This window comes from Diplotaxodon limnothrissa, linkage group LG18, assembly GCF_057381915.1.
Source record: "Diplotaxodon limnothrissa isolate DT_005_m linkage group LG18, D_limnothrissa_male_GT1.1, whole genome shotgun sequence".
Lineage (NCBI taxonomy): Eukaryota > Metazoa > Chordata > Actinopteri > Cichliformes > Cichlidae > Diplotaxodon > Diplotaxodon limnothrissa.
The window spans coordinates 26459368-26487264 of NC_140613.1; the positions used below are offsets into that span (position 1 = coordinate 26459368).

The following is a 27897-nucleotide window of genomic DNA, read 5'->3' on the forward strand; positions in this document are numbered from 1 at the left end:
GGGTTCTAGTGTATTGGTGGCAGTGCCAGGATTCCCACCACAGTTTGCTCTGAAACAGCCTGTCATTCATTGCTTTCCACTACTTCCCCTCCTCTCATGCTGTTGGCCCGAGCTGGGAGCATTACCAATCCATCTTCTGAAAATTTGTTTTGCATGCACAGAAGCACCGGTCATGCTCTAATGTACTATATTTACTCAGAAGCAGAACATAAAAAACAAGAACATCAAATATTTCCCCACAGGTCTTCTTCAAGGGTGGGCGCCGAACAGCAAGCATTTGCTGCACTCTCATTACGGACTGATGATCCAGAAGAGATAATAACATCTTTGTTGATTTGTTAAATTAGTTCCTGCCATTTCGTGTCTTAAATTAATGTTGTAATGAGTGATCAAGGGGCATGTGTCTTTTTAAGTTCTTACCACCTCCACCTTAAAATTAACCATCACCCCCTGTCTCCTTGTCTTGCAGTGCTCAGTGCAAGTGACTGTGATGGGCTGTCAAACCACATCTAAAGTACTCTACCAAAGAATAATATCCACTCCTGACCTACTCTGAAGAAAAATATTTCATTCGATCAATGTCGCAGTCTCCCCCGCAGGGGAATTACTCTTGAACAATAGGTGAACCCTAAGAAAAGAGCAACACTGGACCATGTGATACTTGACCTTCAAAGAAAGAACTCAGGTGCACTCCAGAAGATGTCAAATCGGATCTGAAGCAGCTCTCAAGAGGATCGCCCAGCTCATAATTCAAGCACTTTTTCATGTTTTGTTTTATCATTACTCAAACACCATGGGCCAAAAGTGACAGAACGTAGTTATTTTGGCTGGATCTTCATCTAATGAGGAGTACCAGACATCTCACCATGGATTTGAAGGAGATTTTCTTCACCAAAGAGCAACAGTGAGAAACATCAGAGTGGGGGGGGGGATTGGACACTGGAGGCTTGGAGGATTAGCTTGGAGTGCTGCTAACCCATGGTGGATCTGCTGTGAGTGGGGAAAGGGACTCAGCGGTGGAGGATGTCAGCAGAGGCCGAACTCCAGCCGGGTGTCAAAACCAGCCAGCGAAAGGAGTCCAGGAGGATCAAAGGTATGTTCTTACCTTTGCAACACCAGAGCGTCTGTAACATAGATGCTTGTAATATATCAGGCTTTATTATGTTTGTTTGTCAAATGAGATAAAGGTCTGAGATATAACGTTAAGGGAAAAGTACTCAAAAGACACGAAACGTGACATGACGAAATGGGAACCTGAAAGCTTTCTTATCTTCATCAGGTGGTGAACGTAACTTTTCACCTTTTGGTGAAACATCTTGGATAGAGTTAAATAACGCTGGGCTGCACGGAAAAAGGCTTCACTCAGTCAGGTTTGCCGAGAGGCTCCCTGTCTCATCCCGGGGATCCAGATGTAGTAACAGCTATTCCATGTAGCCCCAGGCTTCGGTAGCGATGTGATTTAGGTGTCATGGACAGGGTAATTCGCACTCTGTCGCTTTGATGAACAGCATAAGTGAAGTAATAGGACGAGGCATTCTCAGAATGCTCACTGGGAGATTGAAATGGGATTGAAAAGGCTGAGAGGGGGGAGGAATGAGGAGATAGAGGGGCAGAGAGAGTGGGATTCACAGGGAGGGAGAGGAAAGTGAGAAAGAAAAGGAAGCTTTCTCTTTCTTCTTCCCCATCTTCATTTTGGCTTTTTTGTTCTCATTTCTCTGTCCACAAATAAAGCCACTCCCAACTAGTCCTGTAAATCTGGCTTCTGCGGGCTCGCTGTAACGAGGCCACGGGGCCAGGTCCTTTGCGGCTGTTTCACTGGCTCTGTCGACTTGCTCAGATAAATGGCCCGCTGGAGGAGGGCCCATCGATTTCAGTTAAGTGGAGGGGGGGGAGTAGAGCGAGGGGGCAGTTGCACACATGGCCATGTGGCTTATTGGTGGGGACTATCAGCACAGGCTATCAGCCCCTGACTTTACCATGCTAATCACATGTGCTGCAGGGACTATTATCACAATCAGCAAACATGCTATTTAGATCCATATAAATGGAAATCAGGCAACATGAATACAAGCAGACTGTCACGCAGCATGGTGACTTTGAGCCAGCTGGGGCGAGGTGAAGGGCACTATCAAGAATCAGGCTGATGACATACAGAGGAGGGGAGAATTATTGGCCACCATGTACATGTCATTTTTTAATAAGTATTTCCGAAGTGCTGTTAAACAGAGCAAGAAATTTTTAACACAGCTTGTCCAAACATCATGGTTTTATTTTGGATGCTTGCATTATTTAGTTTACACACAAACAGAATAATGTCACAAAAACCCCAAACTACAGGTCAACAGGTCAGAATAATTAGCCCTCTTCATGCTAAAAGTCAGTTATGTGGCCTTCTCGCTGGATAACAACCTTAACAACCAACAAGCTTTGTGTTTTGGGTTGTTGTCACGTTGGAAGACAAAGTGATGACCCAGACCTAGTTTTGGTGCTGACTGCTGGAGGTTTTCTTTCAAAATCCTTACCTGTCCTTTATTTTTTCAGTGCCTTTTTAGTGTGTGGGCTGGCAGCCACATGCCAAATGGTTAGAACGCAGCGTTCCCTGTTTGAGTCTCCCCCGTGGCCCTTTGCTGCATGTCTTGCCCTCTCTTTCTCCCTCATTTCCTATCTATCTCAATTTACTATCCAATAAAAAAGGCCAAAATTAAAACTATTTATCCTTCTTTCTTTATGATTCCTTCCACCTTGACAAGTTTCCCAGTTCCTAACGCACTGAAGCCTACCCACAGCATTATACTCCCACCATCGTGTTTCAGTGTGAGGATAATGTTCTTTAGGTTTAACTGATCTCCCATCTTTCTCAGAGAGTCTCTGTGGCCAAAGATCTCTAGTTTCATCCCATCTGACCAAATAACGTGCTCCCAGTATGCATAATCTCTCTCCAGGTTGTCCTTCCTGTAGTTGTTCTGGGTCTTTAGAAACATCTCTCTCAAGTTTTCTTTCCTGAGTCGTTGAAATCTTTTGTTTCCTAGCTCTGTATATACTCTATATCTGGAAAATAACACAGGGGGATAATAATATTGACCCTGGTTATTTTGGTTTTTTATCTGAAACGGTTCACTGAGAAGGGACTGAAAAAGAGATGATATCTAGTGAGCAGCAGTTCTCTGTGTGAAAATGCTTTGATAATGTCGGAGGTCAGAAGAGAATGGCCAGACTGTTTCCAATAGGAAGGAGAAGCTAACTCAAATACTTACTTGTTACTACCAAGCTATGCAGAAGAGCATCTCTGAACAGAAGACCTCATCACATGTCATGGGTTACAGTTTGTTCGGACTCAACAAAATTGGATAACAGAAGACTGGAAAATGTTGCCTGCTCTGATGAGTCTCAGTTTTGGCTGCAACATTCAAATAGGCTCAGAATTGTGGGTAAAACATCATGAAAGCATGGATCCATCCTGCCTTGTATCAACGATTCTGGCTGGTGGTGGTGCAATAATGGTGTAGGGGAAATTTTCCCGTGACACTATGGGGCCCTTTGTGCCAGCTGAGCATTGTTTAAGCACCACGGCTTATCTGAGTGTTGTTGCTGACCATCTCTTTTTGACCACAGTGTACCCATCTTCTGATTGTTGCTTCCAGCAGGATAACCCGCTATGTCACAAAGCTTAGATCAAATTGGTTTCTCGAACATGACAATGAGTTCAATGTACTCAAATGACCTCCAGATCTTGATCCAATACAGCACCTTTGGGGTGTGGTGGAAGGTGTGATTCACATCATGGATGTGCAGCAAACCTATCTGCAGCAACTGTGTGATTCTATCATGTCAATATGGACCGAAATCTCTGAGGAATGTTTCCAGTAACTTGTTGAATCTATGCCACGAATAGCAAATAGTAATAGTTGTACCTAAAAAAGTTTGTGGCGAGTGTCTGTTTATGTTGATATTGGATAAAATATCTAATCCAGCTTCATTCTGGACCTGGAACCACAAGAGGGCATGACAGTGACAGCCTCATTTGTATTTACTGCTCCCCTTCTGCTTTCCCATTCCCATCAAGTTAAGCTTATTTGCAGACTGTTGGAAAGATAGACAATGTCTTGCTTTCTTTTCAAGATTGTAAGTAGAACTTTAGAAGTGAATTTAATGAAAGGAAATGACAGAAAAGTAAAGTTTTGGTCAGTCAGAGCAAGAACTGCAAGCCATGGGCAGATAGACAGACAAAATATTGTGTTTTTAGTTAATGACCTTGATGATGTTGTTGTTTTTTAGCAGCTTTGAATTAATTTTATTATTTTTCATCATCTAGCACCTATGTTCCAAGTGCTATTTCCCTGAATTGTGCAAGGACAGGTTTAATAGGCTGTTAGCTTTAACACTAGGTTTAAAAAAAAAGGAAAGAAAGAAATATTTTACTATGAAACAAGAGAATAAATGTTCCTATTTAGCCTTTCAGAGACATGATTCATTCCAAAAAAGTCTCATGGCAGTTTATGACATCTCATCTGCAGAATTACGTTCCTACTGCCCGAACATTCGGTGGTGACCTGGCAGACTACTAGGGGTGCAACGATACACAAAATTGACGGTTTGGTTCGGTTCAATACTTTGGTGTCACGGTTCGATATTTTTTCGATACAAAAAATGTTCATGCCTTTTTAATTTGTCATTTATTAATATTCTGAATATATATTTTTACTCAAAAGTGCAGTTTTTAAATTTAATGTTGCTGAAACAACAAAATAATTAAAAAAATAAATCTATCTGATCGAAAAATCACTCATCTTTGGAAAAAAGAGTTTATTACAGAGAAATGGCTCTTTCCAAAATAAAAGCTATACTATACGCTTCTTCTGGGCTATATTCTCAGCAGCATATTAAACATATCAGGTCCCCATAAGGAGAATCATGTGCTAACGGCTGTCTAAATGACTCGGCTAAAGTTTGTAGCATGCGTGCTTGTTGTTTTTGTCTGCTTCCACTTGTCTTTGCACTAGGATGATGTCGGCGTAAATGTGCTGTCATATTCGTTGTGTTCCCACTAGTGCTGTCAGCGTTAATCTCGTTAAAATGACATTAACGCCATAACGCGGCAAATCTCTGTTAACGAGCTACCGCGGATCGCCCCGTGCGTGGGGCTGGACGGCATCAACACGTTAACAAGCTAACTGTGCTAACACACTAGTTCCCACCAATTGAGCATTGCATGGCACATCCGACATACTGTTTTACTTTTGTCCATGACGCGCTTACCTTCAGGTTCATACTTCACATGAAAACCAAAATAGTTCCAAACACCAGATCTGAATGAGGGTGGGGGAGGTTCAATTTGCCATGTTGCAACGAGCTTAGCGTCTGTCTTGCTAGCTTGCGCTGCGCTCAGTGGATCTGCGCAGTGTTGCCAACTCCTCAGTAAGGAAAATCGCTATTGGCTGTCCTTAAAGTCGCTAGAAATCGTTAAATGACGTCATCGCCTAATTTGCATTGGTCATGCTAACATAATTGTAACCTATGTTGTTGGAGAGAGAAATAACATCATGGAAGAGACATAAAGTGAGTAAAGAACATTCTAAATGCATTTAGAATTTATTTATAACTACAAATTAAATTTATTTTAGCAATTATTGTTTTTTTTAATGTCACAATTCCAACCCTGCTCCTTTATCCGGGCTTGGACCGGCAAAAGTGACCCGAAATAGGCACTCTGGTGGAGTTACTGTGTGTGTGTGTGTGTGTGTGTGTGTGTATAAGTAGTTTTAAACCTCGTGATCCACAAAACAGCATAACAGTAAAAGAAGAACTGACTGCGTTACAGTCAGTGTGAGAGCAGCGGCTTCGCTCATGCGCGATTCATTTGCAGTTCGGACGCATAGGTGTGAACATCTTCTGCCCTGATAGCAGCTGGGGAGGACTATTCTCCACCGTGAGCACTTTGGAACGGGCGAGGTACCCACGGCAGCACCGCTGCTTGTTGAGAGTAAAAGCGATACCCGCTTTCACGTCAAAAAGTCGTCATAAATAAGTCCAATTACACCAGAAAAAGTCGCCAGATTTGTTGCTAGTTGCTTTTTAGAAAAAAAGTCGCTAAGGGGGTCTGAAAACTCGCTAAATATAGCGACAAAGTCGCTAAGTTGGCAACACTGGATCTGCGCTTGACGGTGCAGCCTAGGCGGAGTAGTCGAACGCAGATCCACTGAGCGCTCAACACAGACACAACACAGAAGAAAAGTTGATAAAATAAAATAAAAAATTTGTATTGTTCGATACATATGCGTACCGAACTGAAAGCGCTGTATCAAACGGTTCAATATCGATACGAGTATTGTTTCACCCCTACAAACTACATCAAGTTGTATATTATGGATGCAAAAAATAGGGAAAATCTTTGAATCCTTTCAAAATGCCACAATATTGCCACTCACAGAATAGAAATAAATTGGAGATAAGTTGCCCATTACAACATAAAAAGATTTGCCCCCTTAGTCATGTCCTGGTTCATCCACTAATGCATCATAGGCCACTTATTATTTAATTGCTTCTGTATCATTTTCATAAAATTCTGATGCATTTGTGATGAATGCGAAACAATTTAGGGTGAACTTGGTTTTTTGCGTGTCCGTTTTGGTTTTGGCACGCACTTATATCACTCTTCATTCTTCTCAAAACGGTGAGGAAAAATTCAATCCTGACTGCAAAGTCTGCCATCATAAAATCCAAAGCTCCCCTCTACCCATCGTCAGAATTGCTTTACATGCGTGACTTTACTCTATCTCCATAGCAACTGTTGCTCTACCAGTGTAATCTGTGCACCGAAAAAGAGAAAGAAAGCAAAAAAGATTCATTTCAAAAAGAAAAGCATGGAGTTGAGGACATGGAGGACACTGAGAGCAGGGGAGAAAAGGGCAGAGAGCAGCTAGCAGACAAGCAGCAGAGTAAATCACTGGTTGCCTCCCATACTCTAAGAGGCAATACAAATACTACCCATTCAAATCTATTCAAACACTATTTGCCAAGTCATTTGCAGGTATGCATTTTCCTAACTGTGTCTTGACGTTGCGTCCCCATCAGCTTGGTAATAGCATCATGGAGCCCCCCCTTCCTAAAGTATCATCCCCACAAAATGCCAGCCTGCACACACCGTCTCCTGTGTGTGACTCCACAGCGAGTCACTGATCTATCTAGTGAACTGACAATTTGCACAAAAGCCTTCATTAATCCTGAAACTGCTTTATTGATCAGCCGTTTAGCCAAACCCTCAATGCTGCGTTTAGTGCCAAAGTTTGGTCGAAGAATTTTCAATGTATTTGTTTATTTTTACATCAGTGAGGGCTGGACGGGGAGAGCACGCACCGCTGTTGAGATTTGTAAATGTGCTTCTGTGTGTTTGCTGAGGCTTGTGAAATTTCTTTTGCGCACATGGGGGGAGGCAGATGGCGCGGACAGATTTTGCTTTTCTCAGACGAGCATTCTCTTCGCTGCTACTTCAGCCTCCTGCGCTGACAGGAAATACCTGTCTTTTTATTTCAGAGAAAATATCGGCTGCTATTGCATATTTCATTATAGCTCGGAGGATGGTGTGTGTGCGTGTGGATGTGTGTGTGGCTACTGGCAAACAGCGACTTTAAAGGAAAAGGACAGGAAGGCACAGATACACACCCAGAGAGGTTCAAAGGTTAAGCTGCCTCTATGCCCAGATCCCCAACAAAAAGTTTCTTGTTGCCAAGTCCTTATATCTGGAGGGGCACTTCTGACTCTCCATCTGCCGCCATCTGTCCCTTTGCTGTCCCCATTCTAGTGTGGCAAGAAGACGGATGCAACACTGTGATCAGACACGAGCCCTGAAACAGTATGGAGCAGGGCGAACAGTAATTGTTCTCTCCATGGTCCTGGTGCAGAGCCTGCGTGTCACGTGGGAGGATTGTAGCGTTTGATTTAAAGCCTCTGACATCCTGGATTTTAATGCCCGACTCAGTTTTTTTTAAAAAATAAAATCTTTGTAAGACTACCGAGAAGCAAGGGATTTTGGAAATATTGGGAAGCAGGAGACGAGGTCTAAATTTTAACCCTGGACACATGCACTTCAGACCACCAGGCACCAGGACACATAGAGACAAACAGCACACAATACTTCAGGCAATCCACTGTCAGAAAAATTATGAGCATCAGCCTTACGGGCCAGAATCATTGTGAGGACCATTCAACCTTGGGTAATTGTAAATCCAGAAAGCCAGAGGAATATGTGTCACCTCCCGTCACGAACCCATACACACACACACACACACACACACACACACACACACCTTCTCGCTTCTCCTCTCTTACAGTGTGTAACAACATGAAACAACATGCCCCTCAGCTCTTTAGTTTTCAAATACAGCACACTCGCTCATCTGGATCTGAACCCAGAGCACGTAGTGAACAAGTTACGCCACTGACTCAAGACTCTCATTTGGTATGCAAGGCCTATTTTTTTTTTTTTTTTTTTTGAGGATCTGTGCATAAATCTCTAAATCCTTCCTGAAGTGTGAGGAGGGCCGTATGCGGTATGTAAAGAAACAAATGGCACAAAACATTTGGTTACAGCTCATCTGAGAGAGTTGCACTGAATTGGACCGATTGTATTTAAAATGCATCTGGAGCAGCATGTATTTTACATTACATTACAGAGTATATGACTCGGTAAAATCAGGGTGGAATGCATAATACTGCGCAAACAAACTGCGGTTGCTTTGTGAGCAATGATAATTACCTTCCGGGGTTTAGCAAATAGGACACGTGTGGCTACAGTTCGTATTTTTAGGGAGTTCGTCACTAAATCTGAGCGTCCGTTTCTTCACACGCTGCGGCTGATGTTCAGATGTGCCCATTAGGTGTATAACTCCTCTGGCAGTGAAATAAGTCTAAATTAGACCCAGATTTGACAGTCGCTTGCTTAGAGACTTTAATGACTTTAGCATCCTCAAGCCCTTCCCCCTTTTAGAGAATTGTGCCCTCATGAATTAGTGAAGAAGTGTGCACAGCCAAGACAAGCACTTACATTTCACTAAGATGGGGTGGTGGGTGGGTGGGTGGGGAGAGAGACGCTTCTTAATCTGCCCTTTTCCGTTGTTTCCAATTTTTGTTTTTGACTTGGAAATTGCAGAAACGGAAGACGGGAATTTGGTTAGGTGTGGCAGGCAATGGCATTTCTGGGTGGAATAAGCTGATTTTGGCGTAAATGTGACTTTGGAGCACAGCCTGACAGCCTCTGTTAAGGATGTTACACCTTGTCTCGTTGTCGCCCACAGCTTAGCCAGCCCCTTTAATGTGCTGCTAACTGATGTACTGCATGGTCTCCTGACCTAGATTTGAATGAGGAAGAGACTTGAAACTGTTAAATTCTCCAAGGTGCCGGTGACCTTGATTCGAAATCCCTACTATCTCTTTGTGCGACTGCTGCAGGGAGCCGGTGTTTTGCGAGTGACAAAGCCTGCACAGGTTATACAATGTAGACCTACGAGATAACGCTTGAGGCTTGAACCCACATAATCAAAACAGCGAGCGATGAGACAAAATGAGAAAGGTGTCGGTATCAAGGAGATGTCAGGGTGGCTGGAGAGACAGAATAATCAGGAAGAAGGAGGGGAGGGGATGACAGTATAAAGCCTGAGGCCATCCAGACACAGCCCGCCACCTTCTTGCCACCACCCTACATCCATCACACAGAGAGGGCTTGGGTGGATTGTGGGTGAGCGCTGGACCGAGAAGATTCCTCTCAATAGGAGCCATTCAGGCTGGTTTGTCGCTACCAATAGCACCCATGGGAACTCCAGCCATGGGTAGCAACACTGGAGTAAGCACCCCCTCCCTTCAGTCCTGCCTTTGTGTGTGAATGCCCTACAATGCTCTGCGACAGGTGATTGTGGCGCTGACTGTTTTTGATGTTCCAGTTGTTTTCTCATTTAGTGCGCCGGCTTTATCCAACTTCATTTTCAATTTCAAGTTCAATTTTCTTTCCATCTTTGCGCGCCGCTGCTAATTTTCTATTCTTTCTGCGTTTCCTATTCCATAAATATTAACACCGGAGCAAAGAGACACACGCGCAAATACGCATGCACCTACGCACAGACACCGCACGCAGAAGCCCACGTACCAAATGTGTTCAATTCAGTTGAGCTCACACGTCCTCATTTCCTGTAATCACTCTCTCGTTCTTATTTCTCCAACTCTTGTCTGTTTCTCTTTCTCTTCCTCTGCAGGTCAGGACCGCAGTGAGGCGGGGCTTATTAAGCGTTTCCGCGGAGATGGCGTGCGCTACAAGGCCAAGCTGATTGGGATTGATGAGGTGACAGCCGCACGCGGGGACAAGCTGTGCCAGGACTCCATGATGAAGCTGAAGGTGCAGACTTCTTTGTGTGTGTGTCTGAGTCTGTGTGGACATCACTGAGCATCTTCAATCATCTCAGTCAGATTTGGAATAAGCATGCTCAGACATGGCTGTGTTGTCTGTTGTTGAATGAATCACAGGAGCTTGTCTTATCCTGTGTATGACTCACTGAAGGTTTGAACTGACCAGATGGAACAAATGAAAGTCCAGCCTTATTATTCCACAGTGTCCTATAGAAAGCTACTGTAAGGTTGGCTTGTGCAAAATGGAAGCGGCTTTCTACTTTATTTTAATAGGCTGCTTTATTTTTAGTGTTGCTCAAAGCACTTCGCATATATTCATATGTCTTTGTTTTTTCTTTACCTCCGGGGCAAACTGGCTCCCTATTCTGAGAAATACTTAAATCAGTATATCAGTTAAATAAGAGAATTTTCACTTTTCCGCATGTGCGAGGAGAGTAACCATCCCATCCCCCCACCCCGATCTGTCTCCTGTATGTTTTCTCGTGTCACTCACACTCTATTTTTACAACCAATTTCATGATGTTACACTTGTGGCACATATGCAAACTGCGATAACATGACCCAGATAATACTTCAGCTAGTTTTCCTTGCAAAATATTGAAAGTAAACTAGATCAAATTCAGCCAGAGAGACAGAGAGAGTCAGAAAATGCCTGCATAAAAAGTGGTGGATGAACGAGTTGGGTATTCTTGAACTTACTACATAATCTGCGAGTTATTTCTATTATTTTTAAATGGGGAAAAAGTGTCAGAGAAGTTAAGGTAAATGGTGGGGCTGTGGAGAAGGCTTTATTGGGGATCAGGGGCAGCTCCAGGGCTGAAATCCCCCCCACCTACAAGCAAGAGGAGAGCGCAGCAGGAGTGAGGCAAATGAAGGGGAGGGTGTGGGACACAAGAAGCAACAACAAACAGGTATGAAGGGCAGCGAGGATTATGATAGGAAGGAGACAGTTTGATGTATGAACTTCTACTTAAAAGGAATTACCTCTATTAAGTCACCTTTCATGAGCTTCTCTCCTCTAAGTGACTGAGCCTGCACATGTTGGATAGACAGATTGGTGAAAATGTTGCCTCTGTTTAGGTTTGTCAATTTAATTTCATGTAAAAGACATAGTAATAAAGACAGAGTACAGAGTAAATCATGTCTATCATTATAATCAGATGCTTAAATCAGGTCTATTTTATTTTTCAGCTTTGTTTTGAATTTTTAGACCGTGGACAGCTTTAGCTTTTGTGGCTCCTGTTGTTGTTGTTTTTTGTTTATTTATTTGTTTGCAGCCAGAAAAAGTGATTATTATCACATGAGTTGTAGTGGCTATTAGCTGATGCTAGCTTGCTTATCTATGTGCATCACACAGACTTGGGTATCTGCTGATGATAATAAGGTTCAATAAAAAAATTATAATTTTACTCAGTAAAAGTGTAAGAAAGACTCTTCGGATGGGCTCTTAGTACTCTTAACATTTCAGCGAGCCATCTTTTTTGGTCAGATAATTAGATTGAGAAATATCTCAGAAAGCATCAACACCAGAAATGCAGTTAAGAGGTCCAGTTCAGTGTATATTAGCTGAGCTGAAGCCTGGCAGACAGCTTGCAGCAGCAGCTGTCTGTTCACCTGCCATTCAAAATGGCCACAAATTAGAAGAGTTATTTACAATTCTTCCCATGCACAATAACTATACCGGGTGAAATAAGGTAATAAGATATTTGAAAGAGACAAAAGAAAATCTTATAGAAGACTGGAAATGCAGTATTATTTTGCTTCAAAGTGTGGCATTTTTGGACAATATTAATGTCTTTGGGGACTGATTCACTATCGAGCCATGAGTTCTGTTTGAAGAAGTTTAGTTTTTGGTATCATTTCATTGGCTTCTTGTCTGTTTTTAGCGCTGAAAGTTGCTGTTTCTTTGAATTTGGCAATTACAGTGATCTGTTTTGGGGGAAACTGCAGCAACTAAACATTTTGAACTGCCTGATAATTTTAAGATTCACACCTCTGATGTGATTCTTATCTTTGGTAATGGTCTTATACAAAATTGATGAATAAAAACCTGGCTTCTCAGAGACAAAGACGATGTGCTCTATTGAGGTGTACTGCAAATAGACCGTTTTAATGTAAACCTGTATCATAAAGGCTCTGGTTTTACATTAAAGGAATAAGACAAATGAATGGCAAGTGATATTTATCAGTTGAGCAAAGAAGCAACACGCAAGCATCACTGCAGTAATTGGCTACAGGATAAGCAGATGAACTGTAAATGCATATTCTCAATGACTTTCCTAGAGCTTAAATGTGTGGGAAGCCCCACTGGAAAAGCAGTATAGCCAGAAGGCAAAACCTCTCATTGCCCATACCCTTTTCAAATGATACAGTACTTCTAATAAAGCAACTTTTTCACTGCTTTGATCAGACATTTCTGCAGTGCCCTCCATATGACTCCGGTAGTCACCAGCTCCCAGCCAGTTACAGTCAATGGAGCAGTCGATACAGAACTGCTATTATCTGGACAGGGGATAGAGAGGGGGTACAGGTCTCTATTGAGCTGCCGTTCACTGCTGTGCGGACTAATCCGCCAAATGGGGATGCCGATGACTGATTGACAACATCCATTGACTCTCCTGCCCACCCGCCTCTTTCTCATTTGCTTTATCTCTTTCCTGCTCCTGTTGCTTGTTCTGCTCTTTATCCTTCGCCCTCTTCCTTTATGTACTGTTATTCCTTCAGCTTTTTACTGTATAGTTATTTAAAGCTAGCTCGAAGGTGATCACTGCGATTCAGGCTTTGTGGTTGTGTTATCAGCTAGGCTTTCAAAGAACTTCTCCTCCCCCTCACATGCCCCACCAGTCGTAGCAGATGGTTCTCCTGCCCCGAGCCTGGTTCTGCTGAAGTTTTTCTTTCCGTCAAAAGGGAGTTTTTCCTTCCCACTGTTGCCAAGTGCTTACTCATAGGGGCCCATCTGATTGTTGGGGTTTTCTTTGTGTTATTGTAGAGTCTTTACCTTGCGATTGCCATTGTGATTTGGTGCTATATAAATGAAACTGAACTGAATTGAATTGAATAGCATTGATGCAGTTTTTCCAGACATACTGAGCGCAGAAGGCAAGCTTTTTCTACCCTTATCTCATCTTTCCTCTTCTCCTCTCTTCTATTTTCTCCCAGGCGTTGTTCTGTGAAAGACATGTCAAGCACACAGGTCGCATCAAAGGGAACACGGTGGAAATTTTAATTGTTTTCTTTATCAGAGCTGAGAATATGAGGAAAAAGAAGCTGGTGAGATCCATGGGAAAAACATACTTCAAAGGCTGGATTGGGTGTTCAGTCAGCACTATGTGAAGTTCCCGAAGCGAGCTGACGTCGGTCAGCGGCGCGATCCATTCTGTCAGCAGATCTCACCTTATTGTTGTTAGCTAGCACTTGTGTATTGCCACGTTGAGGTGTAGCACACTTACTTCAAAAAAAGGGAGAGAAAAATGGTTCTAAAGGGGGAAATGGCAATAATAATATAACTCGCTGCACAAGGCGATGTGTGAATTCCTCTGAGAGTGAAGCTTCAAGAAAAAAAGAGCACATGAAAGAACATCCTGTCCTATCACACTTTATGTAACTCCTGTCACCCTGCCCCCAATCTCTACCCCACATCTCCCACTGCCACACTCACCTGAGTCGGAATAGAGGAAGGCTTCATCATCTTCTTTTATCTCCTCATGTCGTTCCCTTTAATCTCCTGCAGGGAATGGCTTCCTCGGCACGTTCCAAAGGGGAGCACAAGCAGAGAGTCTTCTTGACGGTCTCTTTCGGCGGGATCAAGATTTACTGTGAAAGATCAGGGGTGAGTATCACATTAGCGAATAGGCCCGGTTTGGCAGGGCTGCACTGCCAACCTCTGTGCCAGCTGCTGTACCGTGAACCTACAATGCAGGACATCCAGAGGGCAGACGCTCGTACGGCTCAGTTCACAACGGCTGCTCGGGCCGCCATCTTATAAGCCTGACTCCCACAGTTGACATATTCTTGCAGCTGCATTACCTGTAACACATCTTTCAATGCGTTGACCATATTTCAATCTCTTCTCCAAATGTCAACAGAAATCACGAAATAGCATGATTCATACAGGACAGTTTGCCCTTTAGCCCCTAAAAGTTAAACTTGACAGCACTGGATTGTGGGCCTTGCATTTGCTATACAACCCAAAGCCAAGTGGTTTACTCCAGTGCGATTAGGAGAGTGCTGCAGGACCTACTTAAGATCACTCAGGCCCTGTCTGTGTGCTAATGATAGTGCAGTGAGCAGTCTTATGGCGATGATATGAAATGGACTGTTTCCGCCTGCATCCTGGCTTCCACCCCCACCCGGCAGACTCAGAGGCCTGCTGTTCCATTACAGGATGATCAAGGGGCTCGCTTCTCCCCCGTCCCGCGGCGTAGTGTTGGCTAGATAGGCCCACTCTGCTCATCAGCGCTAACCGATAATTAGCACTCAGTTCCACCCCTTAATGATCATTGCCGCTAATGCTAATTACACCGCCGGCTCCACCTCAGCTGTCATTAGAGCTAAACTGATAATTATGCAACAGCGCTTGTCCCGTGGCTGCCATCTCCCGCCCGACCACCAACAGCCTACTCCTCACCCCACCAAACAAAAAAGCCCCTCATCTTTTTGATAATATCTCTTTTCAATGTGACTGGTGGTGATAGTAGTACGTCTTTCGCCTCTAATGAAAAAGAGCATTAAGCCTCCTGCCACGACCCGCGCAGCTCACCAGCTTTTTGACATGCTCATTTGTTGCTCGGAAATCATGCCCCCTAATGCTCCTCTTTTTATTTACTGATTACTGGCAGTAAATAACACTCCACACTAAATACCCCTCTTGACTTATTTAGGTGGAAATGGGGATCGCTAGAGCACAGGCTGCGTCAGCGAGCATTTAGATGGAAATGCTTCATGTAAAGCTGATGTGATTTGCCACTGAATTGAGTGCCCGAGTCGTATTAGTTTTGTATTTTACATTAATCTGAGGCATTACCGGCGCCGACACACATGGCGCCGAATATCGGCTAATATTCAAACAAACGCTCCTTCCTGGTGTCTAAGCACATATCTTCTAAGAGAGGAGGAAGCAGATGGGTGTGAAGAGCTGAGTTACTCCTATATACTTACAACCCAAAGTATAGTTTTGCAACTGCTAATATCTCTTGCTTGCTAATTTGGTGTTTTTTCGTCGAACGGCAACTCGAGTCTTGCTGATATCACAAAACAGCACAAAGCTAAAATCATGCCACTGGTTTATATCTTTAATGAATGCTAGTTCTGTAGCTACATTATCCATAAAGTTATATGCAGAGATGAGAGCACTCTTTGAAGCACACTCTGTGTTGTGTTGCATTTGGCTCAACAATATGCAAAGATGTTTTAAGTAGCTTTGACCTACTTTGTCTCCCAGCACAGTTTACAGTACTGTGGTCTTTTTTTTTAAGGGAGGATTTTAAATCATACATCAGGTTTTCATTTCTGCATCTTAAAGTAGAAGAAGACAAATAGGACACGTGAAACAGAAGACCTTTTTTTGTTTAGTTTTAGCTAACACTTTCATATTTTTTGCCATCAAGGTGCTCCTTCATCACCACTCAGTCCATGAGATCAGCTACATTGCCAAGGACACCCGGGACCATCGCGCCTTTGGCTATGTCTGTGGGAAGGAGGGCCACCACAGGTTTGTGGCCATCAAGACCGCGCAGTCTGTGAGTACTTTTCCCCACGAATATTTTAATTCTCAGGCATATTCTTTACATTTGGCAGAAAAGAGAATAAGTTTGACTTTGACTCTGACATGTTAGTTGATTAACTTGCCTACAACTCTGTTTAAGTTCTCATATTATGAACAGTGTATTTCATATTTTAAGTAAAACTATTCTTCTAGTTATCAGAATCAGAATCAGAAAGGTTTTATTGCCAAATGTTGAGCAGGTTTACAACATTAGGAAATTGCTGCGGTACTTAGTGCAAACATACTGTCAGATAACGCTTAAATAAATGTAAAAATTAGAAATTAAAAGTGCTAAGTAGATAGATATATACATGAGTAGGGTCATGTGTTAGTGGTGGGAACAGTCATATGGTTATTGTTCATGAGTCCAACAGCAGAGGGGAAGAAACTGTTCTTATGGCGAGAGGTTCTGGTGCGAATGGACCGGAGCCTCCTGCCTGAGGGGAGCAGGTCAAATAGACTGTGTCCAGGGTGAGAAGGGTCAGCTGTGATCCGAGCTGCACGCCCCAGTGTCCTGGAGGTGTACAGGTGCTGCAGAGATGGGAGTCTGCAGCCAATCACCTTCTCAGCAGGGCGTACAGTTTCTGTTTGTCCCTGATAGTGGCTCCAATGTACCACACGGTGATGGAGGAGGTGAGGATGGACTCGATGATTGCAGTGTAGAATTGCATCATCGTCCATGTTGGCAGGTTGAATTTCTTCAGCTGCCTCAGGAAGTACATCCTCTGCTGGGCTTTCTTTATGACAGAGGTGATGGTGGGCTCCCACTTCAGGTCCTGGGTGATGGTGGTACCCAGGAAGCGGAATGAGTCCACAGAGGTGATGGGGGTGTCAGTCAGGATGATGGGGGGGAGTGGAGCTGTGTGCTTCCTGAAGTCCACAACAATCTCCACTGTCTTCTGGGCATTCAGCACCAGGTTGTTGCGGCTGCACCAGGACACCAGACGTTCAACCTCCCTGCTGTAGGCAGACTCACCCCGTCCGAGATGAGTCCAATAACGGTGGTGTCATCTGCAAACTTGATTAGCTTGACAGACTGGTGGGTGGAGGTGCAGTAGTTGGTGTACAGGGAGAAGAGCAGAGGAGAAAGAACACAGCCCTGAGGGGAGCCGGTGCTGATGGTCCAGGAGTCCGAGACATTCTTTCCCAGCCTCACATGCTGCTTCCTGTCCGTCAGTTATGGATGATGGAGTACTATTAGTACTATAGTATACATATATGTATGTATGTATGTATGTATGTATGTATGTATATATATATATATATATATATATATATATATATATATATATATATATATAGATAGATAGATAGATAGATAGATAGATAGATAGATAGATAGATAGAGAGAGAAAGGTGATACTTTGATTATATACCATCTATTGCTAACCTTTTCTTAATTCAGTCCTTCACCATCATATTCCAATTCTCTCATCCAGGCGGAGCCTCTCATCATTGACCTGCGTGACCTCTTCACACTCATCTACGATATAAAACAGCGGGAGGAGATGGAGAAGAAGGCCCAGAAGGACAAACAGTGTGAGCAGGCAGTGTACCAGGTAGGATTTCCTGCGTGAAGTCTTTGCATTTTCTTTTTTTGTTGTTTTCCACTCAGTTTCATTTCTAATTCGGAGGTGAGATCACACGTTATAACTCCGCCTGCAATTCATTCACACAACAAATATCTTAACACGTTGTAGCTTCCTTTAAAGTGCGATGCTGTTTTGTGTGTTTGTCTGGACCATTGATTTCTGTTCTGAACATCTAACTACAATGGAAAAGCAACAGGTTTTGCTGGTTTGATTTTATCATTATTATTATTATTATTACTGTCGCTTCTAGGAAATATGTGTTGTTTTGTCTGTGATGTGCCAAATTACTGTTTGATTAAAAAGCAACGTGCTGTCAGTCTATAATTGTGCCTGCTTGCAGGAAATGTCACGCTGCGATGAGTGTATTTTTTTGTTGTTGTTGCTGGTGGTGATGGGGGTTCTTTTTTTATCATCTTCTCTCAATTTATTCTCTAATGAGACTGAAAAACAAAATGTGTCATCTGCCTTCTGTTCCACACACACAGACTATCCTGGAAGATGAAGTGGATGATCCAGTTTACCAGGTAGGTCCGTAGGCACTCAGAGCGGGAGCTAAACACTGCTGACTTTGATGCTTTCTAGCTGTTTTCACTTTTTAAGCTTGGAATAAATATATAAACAAATAATCCTTAATTTATATCAGCCACTGACATGCTTGAATTAATGATTCATAAATATTGCACCATTCCAGTAATACACAGTAGACCATCTAGTGGACAGTTTTGTTCAACCATTCAACACCCATTTGCCAGTGCAGTGTTGTAAAACCATATTTTTTCAGTTGATCTGTGTCAATGTTCTGATTTCTTCCAAAGACATGCCCCCCTCCCCTTGACTGGTTGTTATTCCCGTCCCTTTTGCCCTGTGCATTTATTTGGCTCAACATTTTTTTCTCTGTGTTTGCTCACACTGAATACAGACAACACTAACTCTTACTCTGAATGCTATGTTCAGTGATACGTCCAACCACCTCCCAGTTCACCTCTGTTCTTTGCTCTTCAAGTATGTTTTCACGTATGATCATTCCATTTGCAGCTTTCAATTTATGTTGATGTTGGTTGACAAAACTCCAGCCTGCTCCCAGAAGGAACTGTTTGACATCTGGGGAAACATGCTTAATTGATTTCTTGCGAAGAGTTAGATAAGTGGACCAGTGCAACTCTCATGTCTGTATCACAGACAGTGTAAAAGCTAGACTTAGCAAACATGACTTCATTCATTGGTTCCTAAAGTCTTAGGATCAGTTTTACGAATGCGTTGTGCCAGCACAAATTGGGTTTAGGCGTAAAAACAAAAGGTACTGTTGGCATTTACAAAGACATCACAGTGACAAGATTGCGTGCAAGAGGTGGGAACTATACTTGTTGCACATGTAGTTCTCAAGATGCAAAATATAGGGACACAAATATTTAAATCAAGTGCACAAAATGATGTATTAATGTTTGTGACATGCAAATTATTGCTAAGTGCCAAAAAAAGCACATCTTATTTTTGTGCTTGATATTGAAATCAACTAACTGGGTTTAGAGAGCAGCGCAACTTTTGTAAATCACCCGAACAACTAAGCACACCTATAAATGCTATTTCGGCATTGCGCTCATGAGCTACTTTAACCCATTTAGTTAATCTGGCCCTTAGTTTTGAAGCCTCGAGGTTGGTGCTCTCACCGTCACGATATTGGTTTAAAAAAAACCCACTAACAACCATATGACCAGAGAGGCAGGTCTCATTGTGAACCTGCTCGCTCACTGGCTAAAAAAACTTGTAAGCCATTGGCCAATAAAAACAATACTGATAGTCCTCCATTCTGAAACATAGTATAACCAATATGACCTGAAATGAGCGATTCAGCCCATAATGTCATCAGGAAAGACTTTGCCGGCGCATAACAGCTAATGACTTAACTTGTTGGCCATTTTGGTCACACTGTAGGGTTACTGTTTACAAGAGGAAAACCTGGTAGCTGGGGTTTGATGTTCCTTTTGTTGAAGTTGCTTTTTCTCTCACGACCAATGGTTTCATGTCCTGTAGGTTCAACATCACTTTTGAGCATTTTGTGGGCTTGAAATCACACATGAAGCCAATATAGGCTCTGTAGTCTTTTTGCAACCACAGCCATCTGGTGGCCTTCTGATAGAATGTGGCTTTGAGCACTTCCACTGGCTTCTCAGCTTCAGAGGATCTGAATCTGTGTTATCCTGCCTATGGTCTGAAAACAGTACCCAAACATGGAACTACATGCCAGTTAGCTTAGCATAAAGAAGTAATAGCTAGCCTAACAACCTGGCTGGGTCTAAAGAAAAGAAATTAAGCTTACTAGCACCTCTTAAGCTCCCTTTTAAAAAGTAAATTTTGTGTTTTTATTCCTTGGAAAAATCAAAGGGTAAAAATGACATTTTTGCTAATTTTTCCTCTTCGCTAACTGTGCTAACTTTCTTCAGGTGCTGTCAACCAAAAAAACATCCTAGATTTTTTTTTTATAATTCAGTAATTGATATAATACATACTATATAACTTATATCATTAATTAATGTGCTTGTTGCCTGGCTAGCTCTTTTCTGGTCTATATGATAAGCTAATTAGCTGGCTTCAGCTAAGTATTTACAATTGCCAGTGTTATAAAGTTGCAGTTCTCTCATCTTACTCTACACGCAAGATGACTAAGCACATGTCCCAAGATGTGAAACACTTCTTAAACGTTAAAGGAATTAATGACAGATTTTAAGACTTCATTAAAGGACATTCAGACCAGTAGGTCTGTTTTCTCTGGAAGAGGTGGAGCATTTCTGAGGTTGAAGTAAGACCTCAAGCTAAAACCTCTACACTGCCTTGAACTATTGCCTGACCTGTTATACTTGTGCTCTTTCCTCACACCTCACTCTTTTTTTCTCCCTCCTTTCATCTTCCCCATTCCTTTTTCCCATGCCCTATTTTTATACACTTCATATTCCTATCTCATTTCATTTCCCACTTGACGCCATCCTCACTCCTGTGTGCTTTCATGTATTCTTGTCATGTTTCACTACCTCTGTCTTTCTGTTTTATATACCAATCTGTCTCTCTCTGCTCTCTCTCTTCCATCTCATTATTATCTGCACCTATACGCCTTGCCCACTACTTCTGTTCTTTAGTACATAGTGTTTGAGGCTGGACACGAACCCCTCCGTGGCCCCCAGTCAGAGGAGAGCGTTTATCAGGTACAAAGACAAACATTGCCCCCCATTCTGCTTCCCTCTTCATACCCTGTGATAGATAATACAAACAGTACTAATATTATAACTTCGTAGCACATCTTAAAGAATTTAAAAAATGCCAAACTTTCATAAGTACATCAAGCTAATGTTCCTGACGAGGAAATTCTGTAGTAAAATTCCATGCAAACAAAAAAAAACGTTCATGCTGAATATCATTACACGATGAGCACCAGCAGATCATATTAAAGATGATTACCTTGCAAACAATGATATCTACTAAATGGTAAAGGCTAATGCTGAAAAGGGTCATAAAGATGATGAATAATGTTGAAAATCTCGAGGGCTGTAACTTTAAAGATGCTGGCATTGAAAAGGCATCAACTTTACGTTAAAAAAAATGATGTCAGAGTCAAGGTCAGTTGTTTAGTCTGAATAGTTCACCCACAGCCTGTATAACATTCTGCTTTTATATATCCAATACGATGACCTTTTGGTTTTAGACCATTTGAAGCTCCAACTAGGACTCCAAATCAAATCAAATCAAATCAAATCACTTTTTATTGTCACATCACATGTGCAGGCACACTGGCACAGCACATGCGAGTGAAATTCTTGTGTGCGAGCCCCACAAGCAACAGAGATGTGCAAACACAACAACACAAACGAGCAAAATACAAGAATGGCCAACCTGAAACTAATAAATATATGTACAATATATAATAGTGTATGCATTTCTGGATGTGTATACTAAATATTTTCCTACGTGTGTGCCAGGGAGCTGGCGTATGGTTTAATCCAATTCCCCAGCCCCCCTTCTCTTTCGCCCTCTCTTCTCTTCCTCCTCCTCTTTTTGCCTCTCTGTATCTTGCCTTCTTCTGAAGATGAAAGATGCAGAGAGAGTGAGAGATTAATCACTTGCCATGCCATTTGATCTCAGAGTGAAACAAGATCAATAGACTCGGGGAAAAAACGTAACCAAAGTTAACCAGTCAAAGGAGCGTGGAGGAGTGGGGGGTGTGACAGATGAGTTTAAGAGCAACAGATAGTTTGGATAATTGTGAACGAAATAAACAGAACAGGCCAGAGCTCAGGAGGTTTTTTTCTTTATATATAGCCAGATAAACTAGTTGAGATGTGCTGTTGCTGATTAACAAATACTCACGAGCCCAGCACACACCTTTCTCAGGCACTGTTTGCAATCGATATTGATTTAAGTAGAATTGATTTGGTGCCGCAACTTTAAAATCTGCATAATCCTATTGCGCTAAACGATGAAAACGCATCTAAATAAATGGCCCAGATAGAAATTGATTCCGACATGTTTCAGCTCTTGTAAGTTCTTGTTCTTAAATACTCAGCCAAGAAAAAAAAAGGTGTTGAATGTGACTTACGTTTGACTCGACCTCCAATCCAATGCAGGTCCCAACCAGTCAGCAGAAGGAAGGGATCTATGATGTCCCAAAACGCCATTTCATGACTGTAGGTGTTTTGTTTTTTTCGAATTATTATTTACTTTTCCTATTTTTCTACTTGCAAACCTCTCTTTAAGATGCTCTTGTAGGAAGTGCCTTAAGCCACCATCCATTTCTAGTAATTTAATCTGCTGTTATCTAATGGTTTCAGTTATGAATTACAGCCGACAGGCTTTTAAAAACAAACTTCTCGAGACAAGGACGAGTCACACAGGGGTGTATGTGTGTGTCTGCGTCTGTTTTTTTTCTGTGACAACAAAGCTACTGATCATGATAAGCATGCTTAAAGAATCGAAACTAATTGATTTGTCAACCAAAAGCATGCATGTCAGCAATTTCACACAACGTTAGAGGACGGGTCTCTTAGCCAAAATCTGAATCTTTGCACAATCTGATTCATGTCAAGACAAAGAATCTGTTTGCTGGTCCCAACTGACTGGTGCAGGGGGCTGATTAGATAAACAAAGGAGTGGCTGCTTCATCTTCCTCAGAGGTCGAGGACGAGAGGTTTGTAGGTGGGGGTGGGTGTCGGGTTGAGCTGCATGAGGTGTAGTTGCAGTTACATACTATCCAAGGCCGCCAAACACTCATAAAAGCTTTACTTTAACAAATAGCATCTGACCAGAGAACAGCATAAAAAGAAATGCACTTTTGACCCCATCCCCCTGCCATGTCATCTAACTGAAAATATATTTCATCTCATCTTGCTAGGCTTTATGAGTTCTTCACCGCCATGCAGTGACTACGCTGTTACATCTCTCAAGTCGCTTGTAAAGGATAAAAAACATTTATTCAAACCAATTTTGTCAAGCATTAACCCAGTAAGAACCTCCATGTAACCTCTGAAAACAGCTGCGTCAAAGTGCTCTTCTTCTCCTCCTTCTCCTCGCTGTTTCTGTGCTTGTTGCTCAGCCTATCAGACAGATAAACTGTCCCAGCCCCTGTTGCTATCTCACCTGAACAGCCCATGCCAGTATATTAAGTAGCAGCGCTTCCATATCTCTAAGTGTTACTGCTTGTCTGTTCATTCAGTTGGAGCTTTCTGAGAGCCTCGAGCTCCCCTGATGTGTGTCGGTGCCGGCGGGCAGAGATCTCTGTGTACAGTGTTTATCTCGCTCCAAATTCTGACTCATTCTATCCCCCTCGATGGTTTCGAAATGCAGTTACAATCGGTTATGTCCCAGCTTATCGGAGGAGGACATAAACGCCCTGTCGGCAGCAACGTGGATTGCTGTGATTCCTCCCCCTTTTCCTTTCTTTAGTTTGACCACGTTGTGTTTGTGTGTTTGTCTGTTTCTTTTACAGCATGTAAATCCTGTGTGTTTTTGTGAATCATTGTCTGCTTGTGCATGGCCCCCCCTCCCCTCAGAGACATTTCACGCAACCTAGCCATCTCATAGTCTCTCCCATAGCTAGGTCTCCTCTCCTTTAAGTAGTGTGAGTGGAGGACAGAGGGGACTAGAGCAGGGGTCACATCTGCCTATAGGGTGAGGTGGCCTCATTGCCTCGGTCGGGTGGTTCCAGGAGCTTCTTCCTTCATTCATTTGATGATATAAACACAGTCCCCCCGTGTATGTGCTCACAGAGGGAAATCAGCATGATAAAGCACCCCGAGCTCTCATGGGAGGGGTGGGAGTGGGGGGGCTCTTGATTGGCGCACATAAGAATATCTAATCAGAGTCTGCTTTACAGGGCTGAATAGCCTTTTACCCACTCAATTATAGCGAGCTACGAAAGATTCATTTTAGATCCATTTTCTGATAATGAATCGAGGGGACAGTTGTTTCTTGCCATCCGCGGCACAAACTGCCTTTGTGAGTAACATTCACTTCCCCGCACCTACCCACCCATGCAACCACCGTACCCTATCCGGAGATGAATTTAAGGCTTCATGGTTGTGCAAGTCTCATTTGCGTGATGTATCACTGGCCTTTGTCTTTCTCTCTCCCTCATTCCTCGGTTCGACTGACAGAATATCAACCACTTTGATCTTTTCGGCGACATGTCAACTCCTCCTTCGGTGAGTACTATAACACAAACCCTCTTTCTTTTTTTTTAGCTCCAACATGTAATGTCATTTAATTTCATTAGGTTATTTACTGAGATCTAAATGACCTGAATATGTGGCAGACACTGCAGCCAAAGATATTGTGACTTTTAGGTGACTTTGATAGCACGGTGACATCTGTGCGTGTGTGTGTGTGTGTATGCATTTCCTCCCAGATGCCCCCATCACCTGCCAACACACTGGACCCTAGCAGGAGCAGCCGCCAGCAGCAACACACTCCTGCTGAGCTGTACGCCCCCTTCAGCCCCACCTCTGTGCCATCAGGTATCCATACCCAGGCTGAAACGCTTCATCGTTTTCCACAATGCGAGAAAAAATAAAGAACGCCGGTGGCGACGTGGCTCTTTGATGTTCATGAAAAATCTTGCCAAGATTTAGCAGTGAGCGCACACAGAGATGCAGTTTAATTAGGCTGTAAACCTGTGGTGAGATACAGCAAAGTGGTGTTACTTGAAGGACCACTACAGTGATTTTGCATACTTTACTGAAACAACTGGCATTGTATAAAACTGAAGAAAAAAAAGATGTATCATTTAACCAGCAGCTCGCTGAAGAGCAACATCCTTTTAGATGCAAGAAACAACAACCTTCACAATCATTCTTTTCACAGTGTGTCTGTCTAAGATAACAGCGCTTATAATATGAAGTCAGCAGGCCTCATGCAGGAACATTGTTGTAGTTCTTATTTATACTACATGTGCAGCACTGGTTTCCAACTGGATTGTACATTGATTGTACCTCTGTATGTTCTCTAATATACATTTATAGCCAGCCATCTGTCCGATTTTGACTTGGTTTCATTCACAGTAAGATTTAAAGAGTAAGAAGGAAAAATTAAATTTAAGTCATTCTGATGACTTGGAGCACTACAGCAGCAAACCATTTTCAAACAAGTTTGTGACTGTACTATCACAAATAATAGCATAAATGTGACAAAAATATGATTTGGAAAGATTATAGTGCCAAAATGAGGTCGACAAGAAAAGTCCCTGTGAATCTAAGACTGTAAAAAGAATGATCTCCTCAAGTGCATCTCTTTTGCTCTTATGTTCAGAGTTAAATAGCTCATTTTTAAAGATTGGAAGTATTTATAGATTAGTATCTGTCATTTTAATAATGTGCACTAAATTGGTAACCACGGAGACCTTTAATCGTTTCCTTTTCTTTTCTCTGTCACTCTTGTTCCTGTTTCAGGTTATATGACCATGGGCCCTGTGCAGGCAGCACAGTGGGCTCAGCAGCCATTTCCTGCCCAGGCTCAGACTCTGGCCTTCCCTGTGCAGGCACCTCTGCAGGTGGCTCAGGTCCTCCCCAGTGGTCAGCCGGTCATCTGGAGCCAGGCCAACATTTTCCCTGCTACACAGCAGCAGTGGGCAGCTATGGCAGCCTACATGCCGGCCCAGACAGTGGGCGTGGGGGGCCACGCCATCCCGGCCGCCATGCTCCAGGGCTTAGTACCCATAACCACAATGTGCCCCCAGGCCTGCGACCTATCAGCCCCATCCTCAGCCATCACCAGCCCCCAGCATACGGCCGACCCCACCCTGCTCCAAAAGCAGCTCAGCCTGGGTAAAGAAGGCCTCGACTCAGATGCAGGTGAGGGTCCTTCTACATCGGGAGCAGCTGTATCAGTAGAACCTGGTGCTGTATCAGCAGGGGTGAGCAGGTGCGGCACCCCAGGCCTCATGAGTGTACCGGACACACTGGTCTGCAGTCAGCTCCTGCCACCTCCAGCTGCTACGACCCAGGAAGAAGAAGGGAGCTGTAGTGACCTTGATCTCTCTAGGATGACTCTGAGCCCAGGTACATCGACTTCACCGTCTACTGAGTCTCGTAAGTGTTTTATATTATTTACCTTCTACATAATTACTCAAACCGGCAGCTGTGCCACTTTATATGACTAGCTCAATGCATTTTTTTCATCTTCTCGATCCCCTTTTGAAAAAGGTCAACACTTTGGACAACAGTGGGCTTACAAATGTTTGATTTAGTTCTGTGCAGATATTCCTCCATAGAGAATAGAAGTATTTTCTAAATTACTTATATTATTGTAACAATTATATGTACTACCTTAAAATAAGTTACATGCATATATGTTAAAACTGGCTGCAACGACTTGGCTAACATTAGCTAAGAATGCTAAGTCATTAATCAATGAAAATACCACATATAATTGTACATTTTGTAACATAGTATGACCAAAATTTACAAAATACTTGTACATATTTTATATTCACTGTGGTACAAATCAACACCCAAGTTAATTAGCAATTAGCTACTTAATTAGCTAATTAATAAGCAATTAGCAACTGGGCTACTGAACAAATGTTAGCACACTAACATTGCTGTACACCTGCTAAAAATCAAAAAGCTAATATGTTAGCATGCAGACATTAGCATTCACCTCAGTTTTATATAGCCTACATAATGTCACAAAACTACTAGCATGTCTGTACATTTTGCCTTGTGTCTTTACAGCTTTAACCGAAAAACTCTGTTAACCTTAAGAAAATGAAGAGGGTTGTCCTAAGTTTTATAGAATGTCAAGTACATTAGATAAAAAGGATAGGTGATGACAAGCAATAAAGGTCATAGTTTTAAACTTACTGCTTCCCTATAAGCACATCCATGCTACCAGCCACGATGCCAGAATACTGACAGAGCAGATTAGCACAAAATCCATCTATAAGTCCTTTTACTGTGTTCTGTGAATATTTTTCTTTCATCTTCATGATTATGTTCTTTTCCTTAGCATCCACTCCAGCCCCACAGCAGAGCTCATCTTCAGACTGCCCCCCTTCCCAAGGCAGTGACCCACCCACAGATCACTCCCCTGTTGACCCTGAGGGCAACTCCAGCAACGCTAAGGAGGAACAATCGGTGAGGACGGCCCCTCTGGGGGTCATGTCAGTCATTTAGATTCATAGATTTTTCATAGAACAGCTGACTAGCATGATGCTACAATCCATTACTGCCACATGGGTGACCTATTCTCAATTATGTAACATGTAATTACGCAGATTAGAATGTCGTGATTATTATGGCCAAATTCGATGAGAGTTTAACCTTTTTTCTAGAAAAATGCCAAGTCAATTAAACACGAAAGGTCAAAAATGATTTAAGTGCTTTGATTAGATCATGTATAATAAGGCAAAATTTCAAGGTAATTAAACTCGATGTCACTTTCCTAAATGTTTTCCTGTTTTTCGGGGAAATGCAGGAGGTTTAACAAGCTGAGGATCGCCTGATCTTGACAAACACGTCACGTCTAAAGGAGAAATTTTATTGTGTTTTCTCTCTCAGGGCTCTGCCGTTGTGCCCAGCGAAGCTGCTGATCCTCCACAGGATCAGACATGTCCACAGGAAGACAGCTAGAGAACATCAGACAGTGAGTTGGTATTTCATGGTTTCCTTC

General features: G+C 42.7%; 1 protein-coding gene across 1 annotated transcript; it reads left to right on the top strand.

Moving 5' to 3' along the window:
- Positions 1-1023: 1023 nt before the first annotated feature.
- LOC146613817 (disabled homolog 1-like) lies at positions 1024-27857 on the top strand. Its single transcript, XM_085377621.1, has 13 exons — positions 1024-1093; positions 10242-10381; positions 14123-14221; positions 15999-16130; positions 17596-17715; positions 18234-18272; positions 20880-20945; positions 22362-22421; positions 24387-24434; positions 24638-24746; positions 25677-26315; positions 27235-27362; positions 27786-27857. The coding sequence occupies exons 1-13, from the start codon at positions 1024-1026 to the stop codon at positions 27855-27857; spliced, it is 1722 nt and encodes a 573-aa protein (XP_085233747.1).
- The last annotated feature ends 40 nt before the right edge of the window (positions 27858-27897 follow it).

What these genes read in the sequence shown, in the direction of transcription:
- LOC146613817 (XM_085377621.1), top strand. Translation starts at nt 1,024, where the DNA reads ATGTCAGCAGAGGCCGAACTCCAGCCGGGTGTCAAAACCAGCCAGCGA. An exon ending in CCATCAAGACCGCGCAGTCT is followed by an intron (nt 16,131 to 17,595) that starts GTGAGTACTTTT and finishes TCTCTCATCCAG; the next exon opens with GCGGAGCCTCTCATCATTGA. An exon ending in TGGATGATCCAGTTTACCAG is followed by an intron (nt 18,273 to 20,879) that starts GTAGGTCCGTAG and finishes TCTGTTCTTTAG; the next exon opens with TACATAGTGTTTGAGGCTGG.